At 52.0% G+C, this 23,548-nt stretch overlaps 1 protein-coding gene across 1 annotated transcript; it reads left to right on the top strand.

Moving 5' to 3' along the window:
* Window positions 1-1,085: 1,085 nt before the first annotated feature.
* P2RY2 (purinergic receptor P2Y2) lies at window positions 1,086-12,917 on the top strand. The gene is made up of 2 exons (XM_074918908.1): window positions 1,086-1,184; window positions 9,394-12,917. The coding sequence occupies exon 2, from the start codon at window positions 9,398-9,400 to the stop codon at window positions 10,469-10,471; it is 1,074 nt and encodes a 357-aa protein (XP_074775009.1). The 5' UTR covers window positions 1,086-1,184; window positions 9,394-9,397; the 3' UTR covers window positions 10,472-12,917.
* Window positions 12,918-23,548: the final 10,631 nt, after the last annotated feature.

Consider the following 23,548-nt stretch of genomic DNA (forward strand, 5'->3'; position numbering starts at 1 on the left):
TGAGATGAAACAGGCCCCCAAATTTTTTCTTCTGTAAAATAAATTCCTCCACCCAGGGGAGTTCAGGGCAAGGCAGCTGGTTTTGACTTAACAGCTCGGTGTCACCCATGGTGGGACAGTGCCCCACATGAGGGTGGCCATGGCAGGACGCCCTGCTGGGCTTGTGTGCGTGTGTGTGTGTGTGTGTGTGTGTGTGTGTGTGTTTGTGTGTCCCCAAGTTCAGAGGCATTTCTTCCCCTCCTGAACTGGTTCTGGCACCCCCTTACCCCTGAGTGGCTGCTCCATGCCCCAGGTAAGGGACTGTGGGCTCTGCCACCGGGGCAAACTCCAGTCCCAGGGCACCCCAGGATGGGGGTCACTAGGGGGGTCTCCCCGACAGATGCAGCTCTCTGGGGACCGTGGGGCCGCTGTGGATGGGGGGAGGTTGGATGCACTGGGGGTGACTGACCCCAGCCCCGGGTGGGTGGGATCCAGCCCTCGTCCCCCGCATGCTCCCATCCTCAGAGGGGGGGTCCTGCCCTGATCCCCCCCCACGCTCCCATCCTTGGTGGGGGGCTCCTGGCCTGATCCCCCCCACGCTCCCATCCTTGGTGGGGGGCTCCTGCCCTGATCCCCCCCCACGCTCCCATCCTTGGTGGGGGGGTCCTGTCCTCGCATCAGCCCCGGTCCCAGCTCCGATGCGGGGGGAGTCCAGTCCCCGTCCCAGCCCCGATCCCATCCATGGTCCCAGCCCCGGCCGGGGGGGGGTGGGTCCTCTCCCATGCCCGGTCCCATCCCCCCGGGGGGGGGTGTAAAGGAGGAGCGGCCGCGCTCCTCTCCCGGTCCCATCCCGGGGGGGTGTGTCTGGCCCCGGTTCCAGCCCCGATCCCATCCATGGCCCCATCCTCAGAGGTGGGGGCTCCTGTGCCGGTCTCATCCCGGGGGGGGCGGTCCCAGCCCCGGTCCTGCCCCGCTCCCAGCCCCGGGAGGGCGGCGCGGCCCCGCGCCCGTCCCCCCTCCCGCGCCCGGTTCACACGAGGCGGCAGCAGCGACCGGGGGCGGCGGGATCGGGCCCGGGGACGGGGGGGGGTGGGTGGGTGGGGGGGGGCGGAGAAAGGACCGAGCCCCGGGCATGGAGCTGCCTCCGCCGCCTGCCTGAAGGGAACGGGACGATCGGCACGGAGCCACCAGCTCCGCATCCCCCGGTGAGCGGGGCCGCATCCGACCGGGGGGGGACCGGGAGGGGTGCGGGGGGTGTCAGGGGGTAGATGCGGGACGGGACGGGGCGACCCCCGGGGTGTACAAGGCGTGCGCGGTGTGGGAGTGAGCACAAGGGGGAGGTACACACCCACACCCCCCCCGTGCACACCCGCACCCCAACGGGTGGCAGTTGGTGCTGGGGGGGGGGGGGGGGGGGGTGACAGGGGTGACGCCGGGTCCCCAGGGGCACTGCAAGGGCAGAGCCGAACCCCAACTCTCCTCCTCGGGGTGAGGGTTGCTCACACCCCACATACGGACACACACCACCACGAAAACTGCCCCAAACCCCCCCAAACTGCCCCAAAGTTGGGGTGGTCGGAGCAGTGCCGGGCGGCGAGCCGCGGGCAAGGGCTGGCGCTGGCACGAATGGTTCAGGCCGGGCACTCGAGGAAGTCTCCTGGTCTCCCTTTGCTCCTTTTTGCCGGAATTATTTAAATCTTTATGCATTAATTCCCAATAATCTCTTTGGCCGCTCGGTTTCTCCCTTCCCGGGGGAATTTCCTGGCTGTTTGTCAGGGGTTTCCTGTCCACACCGCTGGTGAAAGCTGTGGAACTGACTCCCAGCTTTACTCCAGCTTGTGTTTTTAACACCTCTTTGCATGCTGGGGTCCCGGTGTAATTTATTTGGGGGTGTTTTAGCGTGCGCTCAGGTCGGTCAGTCTGGTTTCAAACCTTTTGACTCCTTTTAGTAGCTTCCAACCCCAAAACCGCCTTTTTTTTCCCCGGAGCTGGGCACTGGGTGACATCACCGCAGGAGCAGTTTTAAGGGCGAAACGTCTTATTTCTCTTTCTGCTCGAGTTTTCTTATCGGCTTATTGCAAAACCCATTTGGCAACCCGTTGCCTTCCTGTGCACAAGGCGGGGAGCGGCAAACCCTGCTCCTGGGGGGCCACCGGCACTGGGGGATGGCGGCCCCCGCTCAAGGCTTACGGCTGCCAAAACTGGGCCTTTACGTTACCACCCAGCACGTGCCCCAAGTTCCTCTTTCTCATTTATACCCGAGCAAAGGGAATTCTGGCCTTCGGCCTCGCTGGCTGGTGGGCTCAGGAGCTCCAGAGCAAAGGGGGAGACCCCTAAATACACTGCTGAGCCCTGGAGTGCAGCCACATCCTGGGGCTTAGTGGATTATAAAACCCCGAGAAGTATTTTTGACCGTCCTGGCACCACGTGGCTTTACCCCGTCTCTGCCCGATGCGATTTTTATCTCCAGTTATTGACATAAAGCCAAAGCCATGAATAGTTTGCTGGCAGCGGAGCGTGCTGCCGGCCACGGCATCGTCCCTCCTGAATGCTGAACACCCCCTGTTAAAGCCTTAACGGGAACCGGTCCATGAAGCAAAGACCCTTTTGCTCCCATGGGATGCTCCTTGTGGAAAAGTAAATTGTCCCCCAAAGTCTGCCCCGCGTGGAGTTTTCTGGGGTTCGGTGCTGCCTTGGCTTCGTGGTGCCGTGTGGTTGAGCCCGATAATTGCGTTACCCCCAGTCTCGGATGCTGGTTATCTCCCGTATGGGCAGAGTGCATTTGGGTTTGTGGGAAGGTGGGGGGGGGTTGTGGTGTTGATGGGTGGCTCCCTTGGTTTGGGCAGGAGGCTGTTAGGTCTCTGTGGAAATGTTATTTCTCCCAGATATGGGACTTGTAAAGTAAAGCAGTTACTAAAAGCAGGTGATCAACCAGAAACTGGTCCCACACTCTTCTCTGGTTCGGCTGTTGCTTCCTCCAGTGAGCACCAGAAAACCACGGAGGGCAAAACCAAAGTCAAATATATATATATATAATATTATATAAAATATTATATATTATAATTTATTATATAAATATTATATTAAAACCAGCACAAGTCCTTTCTATCTCCATATAAAGGATGTGACCATCCCATTTTCCCCCTGCAAGACACAAAAATCAAGGTTTGGAGGCTCAAATAAGATCTGCCCCCAATCCCACGGGATGCTGCAGGGTCTCCTGGGGGCAGGTGATGTAGAGATGCTGGGAAAGAACACACAGGGAACATCACCTTTGCTGTAGCAGGGAGGGAAATGTCGATGGAGGGCTTCAATATTGGACAAGGTGATATTTGCTTCCAGCAGGATGTGTCCCCAGAGGCCTGCCGTGCTCGGAATCAAGTCAGGTTCAACCAAACGAAGGGCGGCTTTAATTATGCACGAGCTCCAGCGCTGATGGGTTTAATGCTTTTATCTAATTCACTCTAAAGCCACGGTTTTGGTTAATCCGGATTGGCTTCCCGTGGTGTGGACAAAGGCAGGAGGTTTTGGTACCCCCTGGGAAGTGAAGGCTTGAAGAAGGATTGATTCAGGGAGAAGTTCAGGGAGTTTCTTGGGGGAAACCAGAAATTCCCAGAAAAAGACAGTTTAAAAGTTTAAAAAGACAGTCATAAAGTTCTTTTTAAGTCATTATATCTTTTATCCAAACTCCCTCTCCCTTTTTTGTCTTGTGTCAAGTTACCAAAAAAAAAAAAAAAAAAAAAAAACAACACCCTAGGAAACAAAAACTCCCCCAGAAAAAATACTTTTTACAGAGAAAATAAATTTAACTCTGCTGCCTCTCAGCAGAGGGAGGGGAAACTGAGGCATGGGGCTGCTTCAGTTTCTGCCAGCTGGAGCAGAGCTGCCCAGTGCCTTCCAAGGGAAAAGAAGGAAAATACAATTTCTTTGCAAGTTTATTTTAGAAGAAATGAGAGTATCTGGCTGTTTTGGGGATGGGGGAAGGGGTAGGTCAGACCCATGGGGGGTAAAAGAGGGACGTTGCCTGGGGGGCTCCAGGCAGGGAGATGGGTAAAGCCCCTTAAACTGCTTAAGGCTTGATTTTAGGTATCCTGGAAATGTATCCCGGAGGTATCTTGCCTTGGGATCGCTGGGGAGGGATGAGGGTGGTAGGACTGGGACAGCTGGGGATGTCCTCAGCCCACACCGGTGGCCAGAGCCAGCCTGGAGGAGAAAAGCGCTGAAGGTCAGTGAGGCTGAAAGGAGCCAAATCGAAAGGGCAGATGAAAACCAAGCAGTTTGGCCAGGCTCAAATTTCAGCCTGGTCCCATCTCATGTCTTCCAACCAGACAGACTCGGTAGCATCCCACTGCGCCGTCTATTTGCTTTTGGTTGTGGAGGGTTTCAACCACCATCCCAAAGGAGAGAAAAACGATGCCAGGTCATTTACTTCCCAGCATCTCAAGTAGTTCCTGATCCCGAGTGAGGATTTTGATGAGTCTACTAAATGCCTATAAATTAGGGCAGGGAAAACACCCACGCTCTCCTCGTGTCTGCTGCAAAGGAGTTGGTGGGGAAGATGCGGTGAATGAATTGTGGTTTCGACCTCCAGCGTGAAACGATGAGAGCTGTGGTCACAGTTGGTGCATCCACACCATGTGGGTTTGATTTCCCAGAGCTTCCCACCAACAGAATGAAGGGCTGCATCTGTGAGGTCCTGCCAGTAAATTAATCCACATTAATTATTTGGGAAGGTCAATTAAACCTCGTCAACCCGCTGTGAAAACGCCTTCATCGCAGCCGTAATTTGGCTGCGCTTTGTTGGCTTTTGTGACTTTGCTTCTGTTGGCAGGTTCCCAAGCACAAAACACCACAGGATGGACGGTGACTGCTGGGATGGCACTGGGAATGCTGAAAAAAGGGGCAGAAACCAGGATTAAAACCCTTTACTCAGTGATTTAGTGTCCAACCCCTGTCCCCCTGTGCTGGCCCTGGGCTCTGCTCATCCCTCAGCTGCCTGTGACCTTCTCCAGTGACAGCACCCTCCTTCCCCGTATTGACTCATCTAAATATCCCCTGCCCGACCGCGGTAGATACTGTTACGGGAGCATTTTGGGATGCTGACGTCACATGCACATGCCTGTGGGTATATATATTTGAGGGCACGTGGCTGCCGGGATTGCAACACCGATCTCCCTCTCATCCCGTGCTGTCTTCATCCCCTACAGCTGACAGGACCTGTTTTCTGGGGAAAACAAAAGGTCCCGTGGGATAAAGAGGTCCAAGGCCATGCTGCAAAGAGAGAGATGGTCCAGCCGTTGCAACTAGGTTCATCCAGACCCAACACATGGTCCAGCATGGAGGAACTGGTTGGGGTGATGCCCTTGCTTGGCATGGGTGGCTGGAGGGCACTTAAAAAGCTCTGCATGGTCACCTGCATTTAACACCAGCAAGAAACCTCCTGCCATGACCCCAGGAAGGGCTGGGAGAGCCGATGAAGCAGATGCAGGTGGTCCTCACCAAAGCATCATGGTGGGTTTGCTTTTGGTAGTCATAAAAGTATTTATGCTGCTTGGCATCCTTGGGGATTGCTGTTGCTTTCTCCCTCCCCTCGTCCCTGCCGAGGGCTCAATGCATCACTGTAAGAGCTGGCATTCGTGCCGTCCAGCCCGTAGGCAGAGGAAAGGGCAGCTGCCAGCTTTTGTGCCTTCACACGCCTTGGCTGGCCATGTCCTCTCCGGCTCGCTCGTTGCGGATGCAGCGGGGCCAGGGGTGAGGGGGTGGACTGCAGCCACGGCCCTGACAGACACAGCAGGTTTTGTCCTAGGGCTTCTGGGCAAAAAGTAAGGGAAAAAAAAAAAAAAGAAAAAAGAAAGGCATTTCCAGAAGGAAAAAGAGGGAGAGCACGATGGCAAGGACAAGGCTGCCTTGTGAGCGGGGTTTTGTCTCCGTGATTACCCTGTTCAAGCCAACCAGAGAGCCCTGCTTGCTCCTTGTCCTGAAGATGGAGATGTGCATCTTGGCCCATGTGTGGCCACAGCATGGTGCGGGGCAGCCCGTGCTGCCCTGCACGCTGGAGGACATCCCCACCTTGGCTTACGGATGAGTTTCAAACGCCTTGTTGGGTTTTCTAGCTGGATCGCAGGAGCCTGTGGGGAGGTGGGTTGGAAGATGGGGTGATCTTGCTCCTTCGGTGCTTCAAAGCTGGGTGACAGGTTGTCTGCAGGGGACGGAGGGGATGCAGATGCAAAGTCATGGAGAAATCACGTGCAAGGTTGAAGTCTCTAGAGCTCTGTAATCCTTCCCTGTGCCTTTTAGGGCATCTTGTGTGGCTTCTCTTGGTCACAGTGGCCTGTCCAATCTGTTTAATTGCCTGCCAGGTCTGCGGACAACCTCTGTCTTGTTGGCTGCAGATCTGCAAAGTTCAGAAAGAAGGAGGAAGCTGGGCAGAAGAGCAGTGGGAAAGTGTTTTTCCATCTGCCTGAGACCTGTTAACCCTCAGTAGACACAAGTGGTGTTTGCCAGGGCTCAGTACTGGGACCACTTCTGTTGAATATCTTATCCGTGATCAGAAAGGGAGATCAAGGGCACCCTCAGTAAGGTCACAGACAACACAAGTTGGGCGGGAGTGTTGATCTGCTGGAGCATAGGGAGGCTCTGCAGAGGGGTCTGGGCAGGCTGGAGCCATGGGCTGAGGTCAATCAGGGGAGGTTCAACAAGGCTCAGTGCTGGGTCCTGCACCTGGGGCACAACCACCCCCTGCAACGCCACAGGACTGGGGGAGAGCAGCTGGAAAGCTGCCTGGTGGAAAAATACCTGGGGGTGTTGGTCACCAGCTGGCTGAACAGGAGCCAGCAGTGTGCCCAGGGGCCAAGGAGGGCAACGGCATCCTGGCTTGTGTCAGCACTGGCGTGGCCAGCAGGGCCAGGGAAGGGATCTGAGCCCTGGGCTCGGCACTGGGGAGGCCGCCCCTCGATTCCTGGGTTCAGTTTTGGGCCCCTCACCCCAAAAAGGCCATTGAATGACTCGAGCGTGGCCAGAGAAGGGCAACGGAGCTGGGGCAGGGTCTGGAGCACAGGTCTGCTGGGGAGCGGCTGGGGGAACTGGGGATGTTTAGGCTGGAGAAGAGGAGGCTGAGAGACCTCATCGCCCTCTACAACTCCCTGGAAAGGAGGTTGGAGCGAGGTGGTCAGTCTCTTCCCCCAAGTAACAAGCAATAGGACAAGAGGAAATGGCTTCAAGTTGCACCAGGGGAAGTTTAGATTAGGTATTAGGAAAAATTTCTTCCCTGAAAAGGTTGTCAAGCTCTGGAACAGGCTGCCCAGGGAAGGGGTTGAGTCCCCATCCCTGGAGGTATTTAAAAGACGTGTAGATGTGGTGCTCAGGGACATGGTTTAGTGGTGGACCTGGCAGTGTGAGGTTAATGGTTGGACTTGATGATCTTAAGGGTCTTTTCCAACCTAAATGATTCTGTGATTCTCTCCATCCACAGTGATAACCCTGCTGCCGAGGACTTGAGGGAAGCAGAGCAAGATCAGTCCTGGCTCGTCATGTTCATCGCAGAGTGGTTCCCAAAGTTGTATTTGGTTTTTTGCAGATGTTGCAGATTAGTCGGGGTGTGAGCGTGTGTGTGGGTTCTGCCCATGTCCTTGGGAAGCGTGAACCTCAGCCAGCCAGCACTGCCTGTGCTCTGCTCCAAGGGAAAAAGCAGTAAAACAGGGGAAACACCATCAGGGCTCGTGTCCATGCCACATCTGGATAGGGGGTTTGATCCAGTTCCTGGAACAAGGACCGGAATTATCCCCATGTGATGGGCTGGGGACATCACTTCACCCCTTCTCCATCAGCTGTGAGTTGTCAAGGTGCTTTTTAATGCCGTAGTGCTTTGCTTTGGTGAGAGAGCATCTGGGCTGGCAGCTTCTAGGACACCTTCATTGCCTCCTTCCCTGCAGGATCTGAATTGGAGGTAGGTGCAGGATAGCTCTGGCTCAAAACGGTGCTTGTTTGCAAGAGAGGGCGTGCCCTTGTCATCCTGCAGCGTGGTGGCACCAGCTTAGAGCTGAACCATTTAGCTGAGAAGGCTGGAATTGGGGTTTTTTTTCACCTAAAATCATGGTGAGATTTGGATCAGGGCACATCCCACATACTCATGCAAAGGGAACCTTTACTCTGCGCTGGATTCATCTCCCTATAACCCCATTTCCACAGGCTCCCCGTAACAGAGTACATCAGTGAGATCAAACCAGCTTCTTTTACGGGAAGGGAGGCAAATACATTTTAATTTGATTCCTGGCCGATGGACTTGCTGAGCGATCATGTGTCAACTGAGTCGTGGGCTGTCCGCAGTGCACAAAAGGGCCCTTGTCCCTCCTGACACAGACAGTGCCAGACTTTGTGCGTCTGCAGAGACTCTTTTGAGTCCATTTGTCTCATCTCAACTGGTCATTCTCACGCATAAACCAGCTTTTCACAAGCATGGGCAGACTTTCTGGTGATGGTGATGATGGAGGAGCAGGTCTCAAGAGCAGGAAGTTGGGCCAGCGAGATGGCCCTTATCAATCCCACAATAAACCCATTAAAAACCCATCATCGTCGTCATCAAAAAACAACCCAGACATAACCCCTGTGGTGGAAAAAAATGCTTCTTTGGGCCAGGTTTGATTTCAGGGGTCTCCAGATGTTGTGGCGATGTTTGCTCTGCCAGAAGGAGCTGAGGACGTGCCTGTGCCAGTCACAGGGATTGCTCACTGAAGAGCACCATTCCCTTTTCTTGCCCTTTCTGCCTGGGGTTTAGTAGCACCTACCTTTCACAGTGCTCAGCTGAGTAATTTCTCGTGGATGGTTAAACACAGAATGGAGCATCTTGCCTGTTCTGTAGCACAGGAGACCCAAGTTCTGTGTGAACCTGGTGGGAAGGGTGGACTGGGACATTGAACTGGGCTGCAGGAGACCTGAGTTGGACTCCCAGGTGTGGCCTGGGCTTTGTTGGTGACTTTAGAGCAGCTTAGTTCCTCCTCTATGCTCCAGATGCAAAATAAGGATAAATAAAACTCCCTTTATCTGCTTGACCATAAATTCTTCATGCTAGGGACTACCTCGGTTGTGTCAACACCCAAAGCAATGAGGCCACGGTCTTCGTGGGTATGCGATGTGCTGGCAGGAGGCACACGCTGCCACCTCTTGTGTCATTGTCACCTGCACTGAGATGGCACTGCCTGCCAGACAGTGAGCCGTGACTGCAGGTAGCTTTTGGAGCCAAGCATTGATGGCAACCCTGACAGGAGAAGGGAAGGGTATAGTAATAGTGTATAGCAATGACAGTATGGACGACGCAGCACGTCACAGCATGGTGGCACTGGGGTTTTCTCATCTAACCTACCTCTACCAGGGACTCCTTACCTCTGTGTCCTTACAGCCTCTTTGCTTTTCCTCCAGGGTGATGGCAAACCTAACAACTCCTCCAGCCTGGACCAGAGTCATCAACAGTTCCTTGGACCCAAGTGGCACAGGAGACACCTACAAGTGCATATTTGATGAGGACTTCAAGTATGTCCTGCTGCCTGTCTCCTATGGCATCGTGTGTGTGGTGGGGCTCTTTCTTAACCTTCTGGCCCTCTACGCCTTCATCTTCAGGATCAAGACCTGGAATGCCTCCACCACATACATGTTCAACCTGGCCGTGTCCGACACGCTCTATGTGGTCTCCCTCCCCCTCCTGGTGTATTATTATGCCATGGGGGACAACTGGCCCTTCAGTGTGGGCTTGTGTAAGATAGTCCGTTTCTTGTTTTACACCAACCTCTACTGCAGCATCCTTTTCCTCCTCTGCATCAGCATCCATCGATTCCTGGGCATCTGCTTCCCGCTGAAGTCACTGCAGTGGGGACACGTTCGCTATGCCCAGAGGGTGTCGGTCATCGTCTGGGTGGTGACCGTCGCATGCCAGTCGCCCGTGCTCTTCTTCGTCACCACCAGCGTGAAGCGTGACACCATCACCTGCCACGACACGTCCAGCAAGGACCTCTTTGGCCAGTTTGTCATTTACAGTTCGGTGATGCTGGTGCTGCTTTTCTGCATCCCTTTCCTCATCATCATCGTCTGCTACTGTCTAATGGCCCGGAGGCTGCTGCAGCCCACACGAGGCATCTCCCGGTTGTCCCGATCCAAAAAGAAATCAGTCAAGATGATAATCATCGTCTTGATGGTCTTCATTGTTTGTTTTCTTCCTTTCCATGTCACTCGTACCTTGTACTACTCCTTCCGGAGCTGGGACTTGAGCTGTCAGACCCTCAATGCTATCAATTTGGCCTATAAGGTGACTCGTCCCCTAGCTAGCACCAACAGCTGCTTGGATCCCATTTTGTATTTCTTAGCAGGACAACGATTTATGAAGTTTGCAGGCAGCAAAATGCCAGGGAAGCCTCAAAACGAAATGGCACTGGGCATCGTGCCCAACAGTCACCTGGGAACCAGCAACGACACAGCCACGTTATCCACGGATGTGAGCTCCTAGCTCCGCTCCGGCGCGGGTGGCACCGTCTCCGAGACAGAAGGGTTTATCCCAGGTGCAGAGGGAGGTCAGGATGCTTCAGGGCCCGAGGCTTTTGGTGGTTGAGGTGCCTTGGCTCGCACCCACTTCAGCACGGTCCATGTTAAATGTGGTCCTCTGCTCGTCACTGTTTCAAACGTGTTTTTTCAGGAAGATGCCACTGTGGTTCTACAAACCCCGTATCTCTGCCTCTTCATCCAAGCCTGCCTCTGTTCAACGCTGAATGGCATCTCTCCACCACTGAGGCTGAGTGACCTCTATCACGGCGGCCAAATCTTCTAAAACCCCCCCCCCCCAAAATCACACCCTGTATGTCTGAGATCATTTTCTAAAGCAGAAATGTTGTGTGCAAAAAGTTCCCCTAAAGAAATCCCTCTGCCCTTCTGCAGATTCCCTGGCACAGAGGTATCAAGGGTTTCTCTGTGCCTTGGCAAGGGAGGAAAGGCTTTTGGTCCATGAGGAGAGTCAGCTGCCGTTCTGCTAAACAGGGTGATGAAAATGTCGAGCGGAAATACCACCCGCAGCAGGAAAGGATCTCTCACAGCCTTGTATCCATGAAGAAATGCTCTCCCAGCTTCAAGCCCTGGCATCTGCTGGCAGAGCCAGGAGGGGACTCCCAGATCCTGACCAAGGGCTGGCTTCCCGTTAAAAAGGGTGCTGGTAGACCTTCCATCCCCCTGGAGTATACTGGTACCATCCCACTGGAGTTTAGTGGTACCATCAAGTAGGTCACCTTTAGAGTTCTCCAGTAGGGCCAACATCTTCCAGGAGACCTGTTAGTGCTTCCCAACAGCAACTCTTGAAAAGTTTTTCAGAACCTGTAGCTTTCTCTCAGCTGCTAACTTTAATCATCATCTCCAGCTCATCAAAATCTAGGGTGAGCTCTTCATGTCTTTTTAATTTTCTTACTAGTGACTCGTATTTCCAGCAAAGAAGCGAAGACCGTTGCTCATCCCCTTGGCTGAGTGCTGCCACATCCTTATTTCTGCTCAGAGGTGACAGCCCTCTGTGACCTTTAGCAGCTTGGTGTGACCCAAAATGCTGCCCAGATGCTGCTGCCTGGTCTCCCCATAATCCCAGTAAGCCCAGTGCTCCACTGGAGCCAGTCAGCATATCCCTTACTGACAGCGTAGACCTTCCCTGGGAAATTTGGCAACGCTAAGCCCTGGGTTTAGGAGCCATACCAGTAAACATGGTGCTAAGCTTAACCCCAGTCCCGTTTGGATTTGGCCTTGCATTCCTCGTCAGCCAGGATAGTTCAAAGTAAACTGGAGAAAATATCCACAAAATACTTCCCCCGAAGGTCTACTCGGTCTTTCTCTCTAATTGTGGGGTTAGAGAACCAAGACCCAAGGTCTATGGTTTCCTTGACCGGCTTTGCCACGAGAATGCTGATTCCTCACCCCAAAAATGAAAATTGCTTGTTCTGCAGCACTGGACGTATTTTAGGATAGGTTCTATTTTAGTGTTAGGCAAACACATTTGATGCTGGTTTAGATTGTTTCCTCAGACCTCTTAGTTTCTCCTATCCCTCCTTCTTATGAAGTGGCTTGGAGATAAAGACATGTCGCGACATAACCAGATGAGTTCGGTCAGGGGTGACTGGGACCATTCAGGGTTAACTGGGAGGTTCCTGTGGTCCCGGCTCAGTGGAGCTGTGGTCCCATGGAGGGCTCATGTCCCAGCCAACAATGTCCCAACCACAGGAGGCAAAGGAGGGGACTGTCTCAGCTCTGAGCACCACCGACAAATGAAAATAGGACATTTGTAGGGTGGTTCATCTCATCCTTGAGTGAACTTTTAGAATAGGATCGGGTTAAGATAGGACTTGCACTGTGGCAGCACCTTTTTTTCCTTCTGCCTGTGAAGGCTTGGCTTTATGGGGAGGGTCACGTTATAGTCACCAGGGCGAGACGAAGAATTGGGAAAAATTAATTCAACCAAAGCGCTGAACTGGTACAAACGTTACTCCAGGCCAGGTCTTGCCTGGTCTCCTGCACTTGCCAGAAAGAAGCATGAACTCCAAGTTACGTGCTCTGAATAATTCAGCAAAAATGTGCTCAAAGTTCACTTCTGCAGTCCTGTTCCTCGATCCCACCTTTCTCTGAGCTGGCATCAGCTGACTTCAAACCACCACCTTGGACAACACTGCCAGTCCCTTCAGGGGGGGCCCTCTGGGGTCCCAGTCCCGTGCGAGCTAGTGGCACTGTTCACATGCAGAGCGGTTGGAGAGGTACCAACTGGAAATTTATATATAGATTTTGGTTTTGTTTGTAAAATCACTAACTTATACTAAAAAAAAAAAAATTATAATTTGTTTTAGTGACAATGACTGTACATTTTTATTTTTGTAACATGCAAACACCTCAGATTTCTTATAGTAAATAAATTTATTTCTACTATGAGCACTCTTCTGCCATCTCCTCTGATATGTGCATAGAGGAGGGGATGCTGGGGACAGAAACTGGGTTGTTGAATGTCATAGACGTGTTCCAAGCTCCCAATACAGCTGTCCACACATGGGCTCCACAGTAGATACCTCCAGCATCTGAACTCCTGTAGGAGTCCATGGAGGAGAGGGTCACCCCAAAGGACAGGTCTCATCCCTGCTCAAGGTGAGGTGGAGCTGAGATGAAAAGAGCTGCTGGAGCACCCCCAAACCCAGCAGCTCATTGGTGAGGGTTTCACTTCATCTTGCTACTGTCTTCCCTTTTCCAGAAAGCCCAGTAACACCAGTGCTTGTCCCACATCCTTGCTTCTCAGAGACAGAAAGATCCAGGGAAGCAACTCGACTGTCTGATGAGAATTTTCTCCGGAGGCAGGTTGGAGCATCCTCATACACTCCAGGATGGCTCCTTATAGGTGGTCAGAGCAAACCTCTGGAGCTCAAAAGCCACCAAGCAGGTCTTCAATCCTCTTTCTAACCTGTCCCCAGCGGGGTCACTCATCTCCTTGCAGTGTGCCCATGGACATTGCCCTGCAGACCCTCACAGCACTGCCCGTAACTGCAACAGGCTGACCCAAACCCTCTGATTTATCCCTTAAAGGTCTGGCCAAGATTCAGTCAGGGTAGAAAATCCCCCGGAAGAGCCCACTTCTCCTGGAGTCCCTCTGCCCAGCAAAACCTCCTCTGTGAATTCTCTTGAATTCAATTCTTGCAGGGGGCTGATAGCACCAGTTCTGTCAAAAGCCAAGTGCAGAGACAGCGTGTGGTCAGGGCAGGGACTTACAGGGGCCAAAAACCCTGGTAGCATAACAAATTCAACAGCCAGTCTTTTCAGTTTTATTGCCATGGACTTGGTGGGTAGATTCTCTTAGGCTGCTCCTGTTGAAGACCAGTAGAAATTGCTAGATTAAGTAATTAATTAATAATCTCTAAGTAATTAATCTCCCATCCCATAGGCCACTTTTTTTTTTTTTTTTTTTTTTCTGGTTCACCCAGCAGCTCATGGAGCCACCAAATCATGAGGTTTCACTTCATGAAACATCTTGTTCTCAAAGTCTTCTCATGTTCCCCTACAGGCACCAGGAGAAGGAGGTTTCCTGAGCCTAACCTCAGTCCCCACGATAAAATACAGTTTGTTTTCCATTGCAATTTATCTGCCACTTGCTCCTCAGCCTGGCTTTTGCTGTGCCTTCCTCTGCCGATGAAACGAGGCTCTTAGGACACACTCATCTCCATTGATGAATTTATTACAAACTGTCATCAAGTCACCTGGAAATCTGCTCAGCAATAATCTGAGCAGCTCAAATTCCTTCCCTCTCATCCCAAAGTTGATTTCTTCAGCCTTCAAATTAGTTTACACCTGACACAGTAACTGCCCAGTGCCCTGCAGCGTGGGACAGAAACACTTCATGGTCCCCTGCACCATGGGGGAAAGCTCCACTTTGGTTTCTCTTTTAAAGAACTTTCTAGCCCTTATAGTTGCCAAAACATGAAGACTCAAAAGCACGCAGCCAAAGAAATAGCTGCAAGCCCCAAAATTGCTGAATTAGACATCTCAAAATGTCTGAAAAACCCCTTCTGATTTTCAGCCCAGGTTTCGGAGTCCCACCCTGGGGTGAATGCCATGCGGACCAAGCTCTTGCACATAAATATAGCTTTAACTTCACACCCGAGTTTTCCCTGCAAGTTTTTTTGAGCAGCTCATGCCAGCGCCGACTCGTGTGAGTCACTTAAACGCAAGAATAAGAATTAAGCAAGAATAACATCCATTGACAGAGGTTGTGCAGTTACTTCAGAGAAAACCCAAACCCACTTTTTTTCTAAATATCTCCTAGCACGGGGAGGAAGAAGAGAAAGTTAACAACATTGATGGTTTCCTGCCAAGCGAACGAATCTGCCACGTGGGCTGGAGGGATGCACACTTCTGCTAGACCTTCTGAGCATCCAAGTACAGGGCTTTTCCTTCCCAGTCATGCCTTTCTAGGAAGCAGATCCTTAATCTGGCAGAGGCAGGCAAAGAGTCATGTGGTTACTGTAAGTCACTTGGTACGTCCACTTCTTTTTTGAGTTGGGAGTCCTGGCTTAATTTTTCTTTCGGTTTTCCTCCTCAGGGTTTGATTTTCTAAGGAACAAGCCCTTCCAAGTCATTTCTGATCTAGTGGGCCAATTCAGCAGAGGGACAAATTGAGGTCCCACAGGTTTCATAGAAAATAGCTTGTCACGCAAAGAAGAAAGAGCCAAAGGAGCCCTCACCCAACAGCTCAACCTTTATATTAGACAACAGAGAATCCACACCCACTTCGCCCGGCAGTGGCTCGGGAAGGTGTCCATCACACCATCAATGATGAGCGAGGAAAGGTGACAGATGGTGACCCAAAACCATCCAGGAGACCAATATTGTGTTCAACCAAAGGGAAGACATTCCCAAATGCCGCAAACGAATCATAACTGCAGGAACTCCCCAAAATGGATGGGCCAAGGCAGCATTTTCTTTGGAAGAAACCAAACCAGTGGGTGTTTGAAATAACACGCCAATCACCCAGCTTTGTGAGGAGTTTATTTTAAGGCATCCACAGGTTTAATACCAATATTTGCAGACTCCTTGCCAAATAAATGCTCAGGAAAGCCTGAAAGTTTAAAATACCCTTTTTCTTTTTTTTCTTTCTCCCCAGATACCTGCAGTTTTTTAAGCACTGGCTAAACACCAACGTCTAGGTGTGTGTTTTGGGGAGCAGCTGGACTGTCACACTGTGATTGCACCCATGTACACATATATAACCACATATACGTGCACAAATGATCCTTCCCACGCTCCAGGAGGGGAGAAGCCTTTGAGCCCATGTGCCCGAGCCCTGCCTGGTGCCTGCCCTCCCAAGGGCAAGGGAAAGCAAGCAAAACAGCCTTCTGTACCCCAAAACCTCCTCATTTATACAAGAACAACAGCTCTTCAAATCCTCCCAGTGAGACAAAAGCTGCCTGACTGTGCCTGGTCACCCATGAGATGAGCTGCAAGGTCTCAGCTTGGCGTTTGGATGTTCCCCCCCCTTTGCAGCAAAGGATGTCACAAAGCAGCCCCCTGCCAACACCCCATCTTGACTGGGTGGGTTTTGCAGCCCCGTTTTATTCTGCTGGTGGTAGAGCAGGAGATCCTCTGCCAGAGCAGGATCCGCTTATACCACCCAGCGTGAAAAGACTACGTGTCACAACCCCATTTCCAGCCCCCACCCCTAAATCCTGGGGGAGCCCTGAGATGCCTTCAAACCACCAAGCTCCCACCCTTGAACTTGGAAAGGAAGGGATGGTGGGTTTCCAGCTGGGATCCCAGCTGGTGGGATGAGCAGTGGGAGACCTTGGAAGATGGTGGAAGATGCATGGAAGACTGCGGACCTCGTCGTGCAAAAACCAGGCCAGCATCCTGCATGGATTTTTAATAGGGAAACCAGCTGGATAGGCTGAACCCTGCTGCAGCAGAGTCCTCTGCTGGTGTTAAGGGGATGAGGCAGCAAGGAGAAAGGGGTCCACCCTGGGGGAAAATGGGGTTCCCCATGGAAGTGCTAACGACATCCTAAGAACACTGCGGGACCAGGCCACGGGATGGGAGCAGAGTCCCAGGCTAGTGTTGGGAGCATCTGGGTGCCGTGCCAGGATTTCCACTCAAGGCAGGGTCCTGGTTTTCATCCACGGGACTTTCCAGGGGATGAAAATGTTTTCTATTCGCTTTGGAGTTCCCTTTGCATGAGCTGAGCCACAGTGTGCGAGGCGGCCAGGGAATCAGCTTCTCCTCCCATGACCTGCGGTTTTAAGGACAAGGGAAGAGCCTGGTCACCATCTGCCTTTCATCCAGCCACCACCCATCGCTCCAGCTCCATCCCTGACCATGTGTAAAGGCTCGATGCTTGTTTAACATCATTTCATCCTTTTCTCATCAAAGCTGGGACAAGCGGGTTGGAAACCAGCTGGCCACCCTTGGGAAAGAAGCCCAAGCGCAAGCCCAAGTGCATGCATGGAGGTGGAGGCCATTTGGGACCCACACTGGGGAGGACCTTGGTACTAGGCCCTCACAGTGGGGAGCTGCCGTTATCTCTGCACTTAGAATGGGTTTATTTTGGAAGGATGGCCCTGACCAACCATTCACCTGGGCTATGGACTTCTCTGTACAACCTCACCCATGACTGGACTGCTGGACCAGTCCTGGTCCCCTCAGCACTCCTGCAATGCCATCGGTGAAGCTGTGAGCCCAGAACCAGGATATGGGATGCGAGCCAAGTGCTGGCAGGTGCCCACAAACCTCCTCTGCTAGGACGCAAGAGGATGCGATGCCTTTCTTAAGACCTTTGTTAGGTGAACAGCTCCACCACCCCCAGCCGGATGCTGTTCTTCTCCTGCTCCTGCTTCGTGACTGAGTGTGTTTTTCAGCCTGGCAGCAGGACGAGATGCCACGTGGGTGCCAACACAGCCTGTTTGCATATAGGATGCGGATACAATGTCCTGGCACGGTGGCTGTTCCTCAGGGCCTGTTGAACGAGTCCATCTGGTCTCAAATGAGCAAAAGGGCCTGAGCACCTTGGGATGGGACTGCAAAGCAGGTCGTAACTCCTGGGGGGCAGCTGGCTCTTTGGTATGATCCTGTCACTGCATGCTGTAATTTGCAGGGCCAAGTAGAAAGGCTGCAAGGAGGGGAAGGTGCTCAGGGGACGGCCACGTTCAGTTAACACAGCTTCTGGTTCTTCTTGGGCAGAGGATTCACCAGTCTCAGCTTTCACACTAGAGAGAGGGACATTGTTGTGGCTTTTGGGAAGTTGTCGGATACCCCAGAGCCTGCTGCATGCCCTCATCCCTCCGTGCAGGACCCATGATCGCAAGGGGAGGATTCATTTCCCGTGGTCCAGGTGTCCAGGGGAATGGATCCCGCATGAGTGGACCTCCAAGGATCGGTGGAGGACACAGGAGACTGGCTGCCCCTCCACCAGCCCTATGGGAAAACAGGGGACCACTCCGGCAGAGCCACCTGCTTTGGTGGCACCTCTATTGAGGTAGCTGCCTGGAGTCCACCAGGATAGGATCAGACAGGATCTGGGAGAGGGATCCATGGAGGTCTTAGGTCCAACTCCCTGCTCAGAACAGGGCAAGCTCCAAAATCAGAGCATCCTGGACGTGACTCAACACACCCCAGAGCTGCATCTCAATGGGGTCCACGGGTGCATGATGCAGAAATGCCTTTTCCTCTCCACTGGGTATCACGAAAGCCTGGCCAGCCAGCTGGGAGTTGTTAAATGACACAAATTGACCCCAAAGACCCCGTGTGGCACTTGCCGGGGCTCTGTGCTCAGCAAGATGCCGATACTCTGATGTCTCACCCCTCCGGCATCCTCCCAGGATTAACTTGCAGGGCTGAGACATAAAAATAACCACCGGGGGCAGTGGGTGGGTGGGCATCGCTGTCACCACACCGTCACTAACGTCAGCTTTCCCAAACCCATCTGCACACTGATGCCGGCTGCGAACCCCGTCCAGCATGCCGCGGCTGCGCAAAAGCATCAGCAGAACTGCAGGGGTTTGCCAAAAAAGTATCAAAAGCCCTGGAGCAGCCTCCTCGCTGATGCCTCCCCATCTGCTCTTCGTTAGGCAAATGAGCTGTGTGCTTCTGGCTGGGTGGTCTGGGCTCAGGGACCCCTCTGTGGTTGGCTCCTGGGGTGATGCACAAGGAGTGGGGAGCAACGACAGTGCTCAGGGGAGTGGAATTTTCAGGATTGTGGGCCTGGATGGAGCAGCATCCATATGGATGATGCCTCCAGCCAGGGCTGTGGGCAGCGGCGAGCGCCCGTGTCCCATGGCTCTGGTTCCAGCTGGTAATTAATACCCCACTGTCCTGAGCCTCATCCAAACTTTCTGGGATCATTTCCTAGAAATTTATCATCCCTTCCCAGGCAATATGTCCCAGATGTTGCAACCCATCTCTGTGTTTCGGCATCTGGCTGGTGATGCAAGGCGCTCCCCTCCACAGCACATAGCCTGGAGGAAGAGCAGCACTTAATGACAACCCCTTGCAGCATCTAAATCCCTCTCATTTCCAAAATATTTCAATTTTTTTTGTCACATTTAGCAAAGGACTCCAGAGTTATGGTAACTCCTCAAGCATCTCCAGAAGGCAGCTAGCTGGGTTGAAAAGTGATGTAAAAATTAATTTGTAGCAGCTGTTCTTCCTCCTGGTTGCCCGTAGATGGAGGAAGAGAGCTTCACCCCTTTGGGTTCCCTCCTTCAGCGATCTGGTTGATGAGGTTGAGTGGTGTTTTGGGGCTCTCCTCCTCCCTGCTTTGGCCCACCAGATGCTTGGTTTGAGTGATTTAATGTCTGTCCTGGGAAAGATGTTGGCCATGACCTGCACAAGACCCTGCTACTCAATGACGTAAGAACCCACAAGGAGTAGATGGTCCCTCCAGGAGCCCACACACCTTCTTGAGACACTTGAGATGCCACATGAAACGTGGCCCCGGGTTAAGCAACGGTGCCAGGATAAGTAAACACAGCTCCTCCTGGCTCTGACCCTTCCGGTCCGTGAGACAATCCAGGACCCATTTTCTGGGTACGCACCCTCACCACCCTGACTCAAGTGGCCACATCCAACCCACTGATGGGCATCCTGAAAAAAAGCTGCTTTGGAAGAGTCCAAACCATGCCAGTGATGGTGCAATGATTGATCTGGACATTCGCAGCCCAGGGACATGGATCTGGCCAATGATGTCTGAGGAGACTGAGTCATGCCAGGTGAGCCCCACAGATAGAGAGAAAGATTTCCCCCAAAGAAGTTCTGCTGCTCAGACACCGACATTAGCTGAGGACGGAGATATTTTCGGGGGAATAACTCAACTCCCAGAATATGCCATGATTTTTGGAGATTTTTATTATTTTCTTCCAAAACGGAATGGTTTGTTCAGGAGGGACAGAAGTATTCTCCTTCCTCCTTTTCTGATAAAAAGCACTTAACTTTTCACTTCAAAAAGACACTTTTTCAACAAGAAAACACTCATCTCTTTTTAAGCAAGCAAACCAAAAGAGGCAAGGGTTAAGAAAACCCAACAGAAACTATATGCTTTGACCTCCCTTTGACCGGGATTGTGTTTTCCTCCCAAATTTTGGTTCAACCACCCAGTTGAAAAATGCCTTCTGCCCCAGCCTCGCCGCTCGGGCCGGCTTTGTGGGTTTTGTCCAGTTGAGAGTAAATGGGATTATTGTGAAACTGGTGGACACACACTTGACGTCGACCCTGTGTGGGAGGAGGAATCAGTTAGAAGACTGTAAGAAACCCGATGTAGTAGGAAAAAAGCAAGAGAAATACTTCGTTGCTTCATTACCCTGCCGATAAAGCATTCACAGAAGCAGGGGAAGATAAAACAATCCTTTTCCAGTAAGAGCAAATGTTTACCCTGCACGATGCAAACTGACCCCAGGTAATCTCAGGTTTAACGACATGGTTTAATACCACTGAAAAGGGCCTCTTTTGTATTTCTCAGGCTGTCATCCAGAGATATCCTACCTGCCGGGGGATTTCCTACAGATATATGAAGGTATCCTGGTAGCAGTGACGCTTTTTAAACCTGCTGTGGAATATGTGTTATATTTAAATATATATTTTTTTATTTGTTTTAAACATGTTGTGCATTTATATATATATATATATATATATATATATTTGCATAAGCTCTAGTGTTCCATCGCTGGCAGAGGCCACGGGGAAAGGGACAGGGGTAAGGAATGAGCAATGTGATACCTGCTCTGAATCACGCCCTGCTTTTGTGGCTGCAGGATTTTGTGAGACAGAGGTGGGGTAAGCGTGCTCGATAATCTCCTGAAAATTTCCCTGCTTTGGAAACTTTCCCACTTTTATAACCTCCACGTGTTGCCCTGCCTCCTCCAGGTAGGACACTGGGTGGGTGATGGAGGATGAGCCGCAGTGGCTGTCACCCCCACGCTCCATCTCTTGAAGATGGCAATCTGGGTCTTGGACAGGCCTTTTACAACCATGAGGAGCTGGATAATTACTGGTGGAGACCTTCATCCCCCCGCCTTGGGGCTCATTCCAGCTCCAGCCCATCTCCCTGTAGGACAGCAGCACAGGGACAGCTCACGGGAGATGCTGGCACCTCCTCGCCCCCGTACAATTCAGCACGACAAATTTTATTCAACACCATGAAGCTCTGCAGCTTTTCCTTGTGGGCTTTGGTTCCTGTTAACTCATTTTGCAGTTTTTAGTGAGTTGTTCCCCAAAATCTTCCATGCACACTCGAGTGGGTTTTTGCCTTCGTTCAGCTTGCCATGTTCATGACCTCTTCCATGCCTCCCCCTTTGGACATCGCATCGACCTTCTGCAGGAGATTTTCTTTCTTCTAACGACATTTTTCACCCTGCTGTTTAGCTCAGAAAGCCCTGGGGAACCTTGTAGAATCAGCGCTTTGCATGCTCAGTCCAAGTCTACTCCATCTGCAAACATTTCATCCTTGTGTTCAGCTGCTTAATTCTGAGGAGCTTCCTCATTTCTCTGTAATTTTCCCTTTGCAGTTAAGCACTGCAGTAGTAGCCTTTTTTTTTTTTTTTTTTTTTCCACTTCAAATACTTTACAGTCACTGAACCGCCTCTGCTAAATCCATACTACTTGCTAACCATGGCCAGGCAGAGATTGAGCGTGTGCCAACTCAAACTCATGCCCAAGCATGGTCAACCCTATAGGTTGGCCATACAGCTGTCCTAGAGCACACACTTGGGGGTTGATCAGGAGGGATTTCAAGACATGAGAGCTCTAATGGCTTTTACAGAGGTTGAACAGTTGTGGACCTCTGCAAGGAAAAGCTCAGAGCATCTTGCATCAGACACATCCAGTGGACCAGCTCTACTTGTGACTGTTTCAATATGAGAGAGGAAATTATATTGTCTTGAAAGCAAATGTTGTTGCAGAAAATGCCTTTTTCAGACATATAATGATCTAGACCAGGGTCCAGGGGATTTCACCACCATCAACATCTTCTCAGGACAAGGCTGGTCTTCCTGGGAGACCCTCCCTGACACACACAGGGTTCTGGGACAACCAGACCCGGTGGGAACCAAAGGGTCCTTCAGACAGGAGCATGTTTCCATGGACACTTCTAGTCTGGGGCTTGGGTTTTTGCCCAGTAGAGACAGTGTGGTCACCCTGCTTAGGGATGACAGTGCCCTCTGACCACGCTGCTCCAGGATTAACCTCTCCAGACCTCTGCTCCAGCCAGCAGACTCTGGGCAGGCAGTAACTTTCCTGACACGTAGCCTCAGTCTAATTAGTCTAAGAGGAATATTTGTTCTGGCTTTGCCCAGAGCAGCTGGCCGTGGGCCAGGAGGTTTTAACTTCCCAGCCTGAGTCCTGGAGAGTTGCCAGTCAGACTGTCACAGCACAACAAATACCTTGCCCCGACCGTCCATCACAGCTTGGCTGCTCAGAGCTCAGCAGCAACACCAGGGGCTTGTGCGTGGCTGCTCCAAAAGAAGAATAAAAGCTAAGGCGAAGCATCCTCAACTTCTAGTGATGCAGGATCGACAAAATGACTTGGCTTGGTGGTATATCTGCACCCCTAAGACAAGTTATAGTCCTCTTTTTTTCCGGGAAAGCTCAGAATCTGTAAATCTACACAAGGGTGTAAAAGCACTTTCTCATGTAGCTACACCAAAGACCTTCTTCTTGGTGCAGAAATGTTATGGGGAACTGCAGATGACCCTGATCTGCAGCCAGCCCCCTTTTTCCAGAGAGAACGGTGTATAACTCCCTGCCTGGCTGAGCACACAGCAAGAGATATCTTGGGGGTCCTGAGGGATGATTCTCTTTGCTAATCACTTGGCTTTCTGATTTCGCGGAGAACAGAGGATGGGGACGTCTCTTTTCTCCCCTAAATACTGTTCCCTGTCACCACCACAACTTTGTTGTTGTTCTGCATGGCCTGAGGTTTTGAATGTAATCTGGAGTCAAAGCAAAAATGGAAATTCCCCAGGGCACAGAGGGAAGGAGAATGGCGAGGGAAGAGTTTCTGATCTTGTGGCAGCTGCGTGGTGGTTCCTTGCCCCTGGCTGTGGACCAGACAGCCGGGACTGTGCTGGCTGGGAAGCCGCGGGGACCACTGGGACACGAAGCCCAGGGCAGGCTGACCTCCCTGGTCACATCTCAGCAGACTTTGCTCCTTCTCAGATACAGAGGTGGAAAGGGGCTGAGGTGACGTGCCTGAGGTCGTAGGGTGGCAGAGTCACGACGAGACCCTGGGTTCCCAATCCAGCATCTTACAGCCAAGACCATGGGCAACCAGGAGAAGGAGAACAAGGACTGTGGGATCTCTGTCTGTCTGTGCTGGTGGAGGAACAGAGGCACAGACAGCCACGTGCCTTACAGCAGTGCCCTGTACGTGTGCTCCCTGTGGAGCTGGGGAAGCTGGAGGCTTTATCACAGGTGGATTCTCTGAGGTCTAATAGGGGTTTCTCCCTGCCTTGTCCCCCATGGAGGGATCATTCAGTGTCTGTCTCCGCCCTCTTCCACACGCTGGTGGGAACACCACCATCTCTGAGCTTTCCACCTTCCTCCAGGT

This window comes from Athene noctua, chromosome 1, assembly GCF_965140245.1.
Source record: "Athene noctua chromosome 1, bAthNoc1.hap1.1, whole genome shotgun sequence".
Classification (NCBI taxonomy): Eukaryota; Metazoa; Chordata; class Aves; order Strigiformes; family Strigidae; genus Athene; species Athene noctua.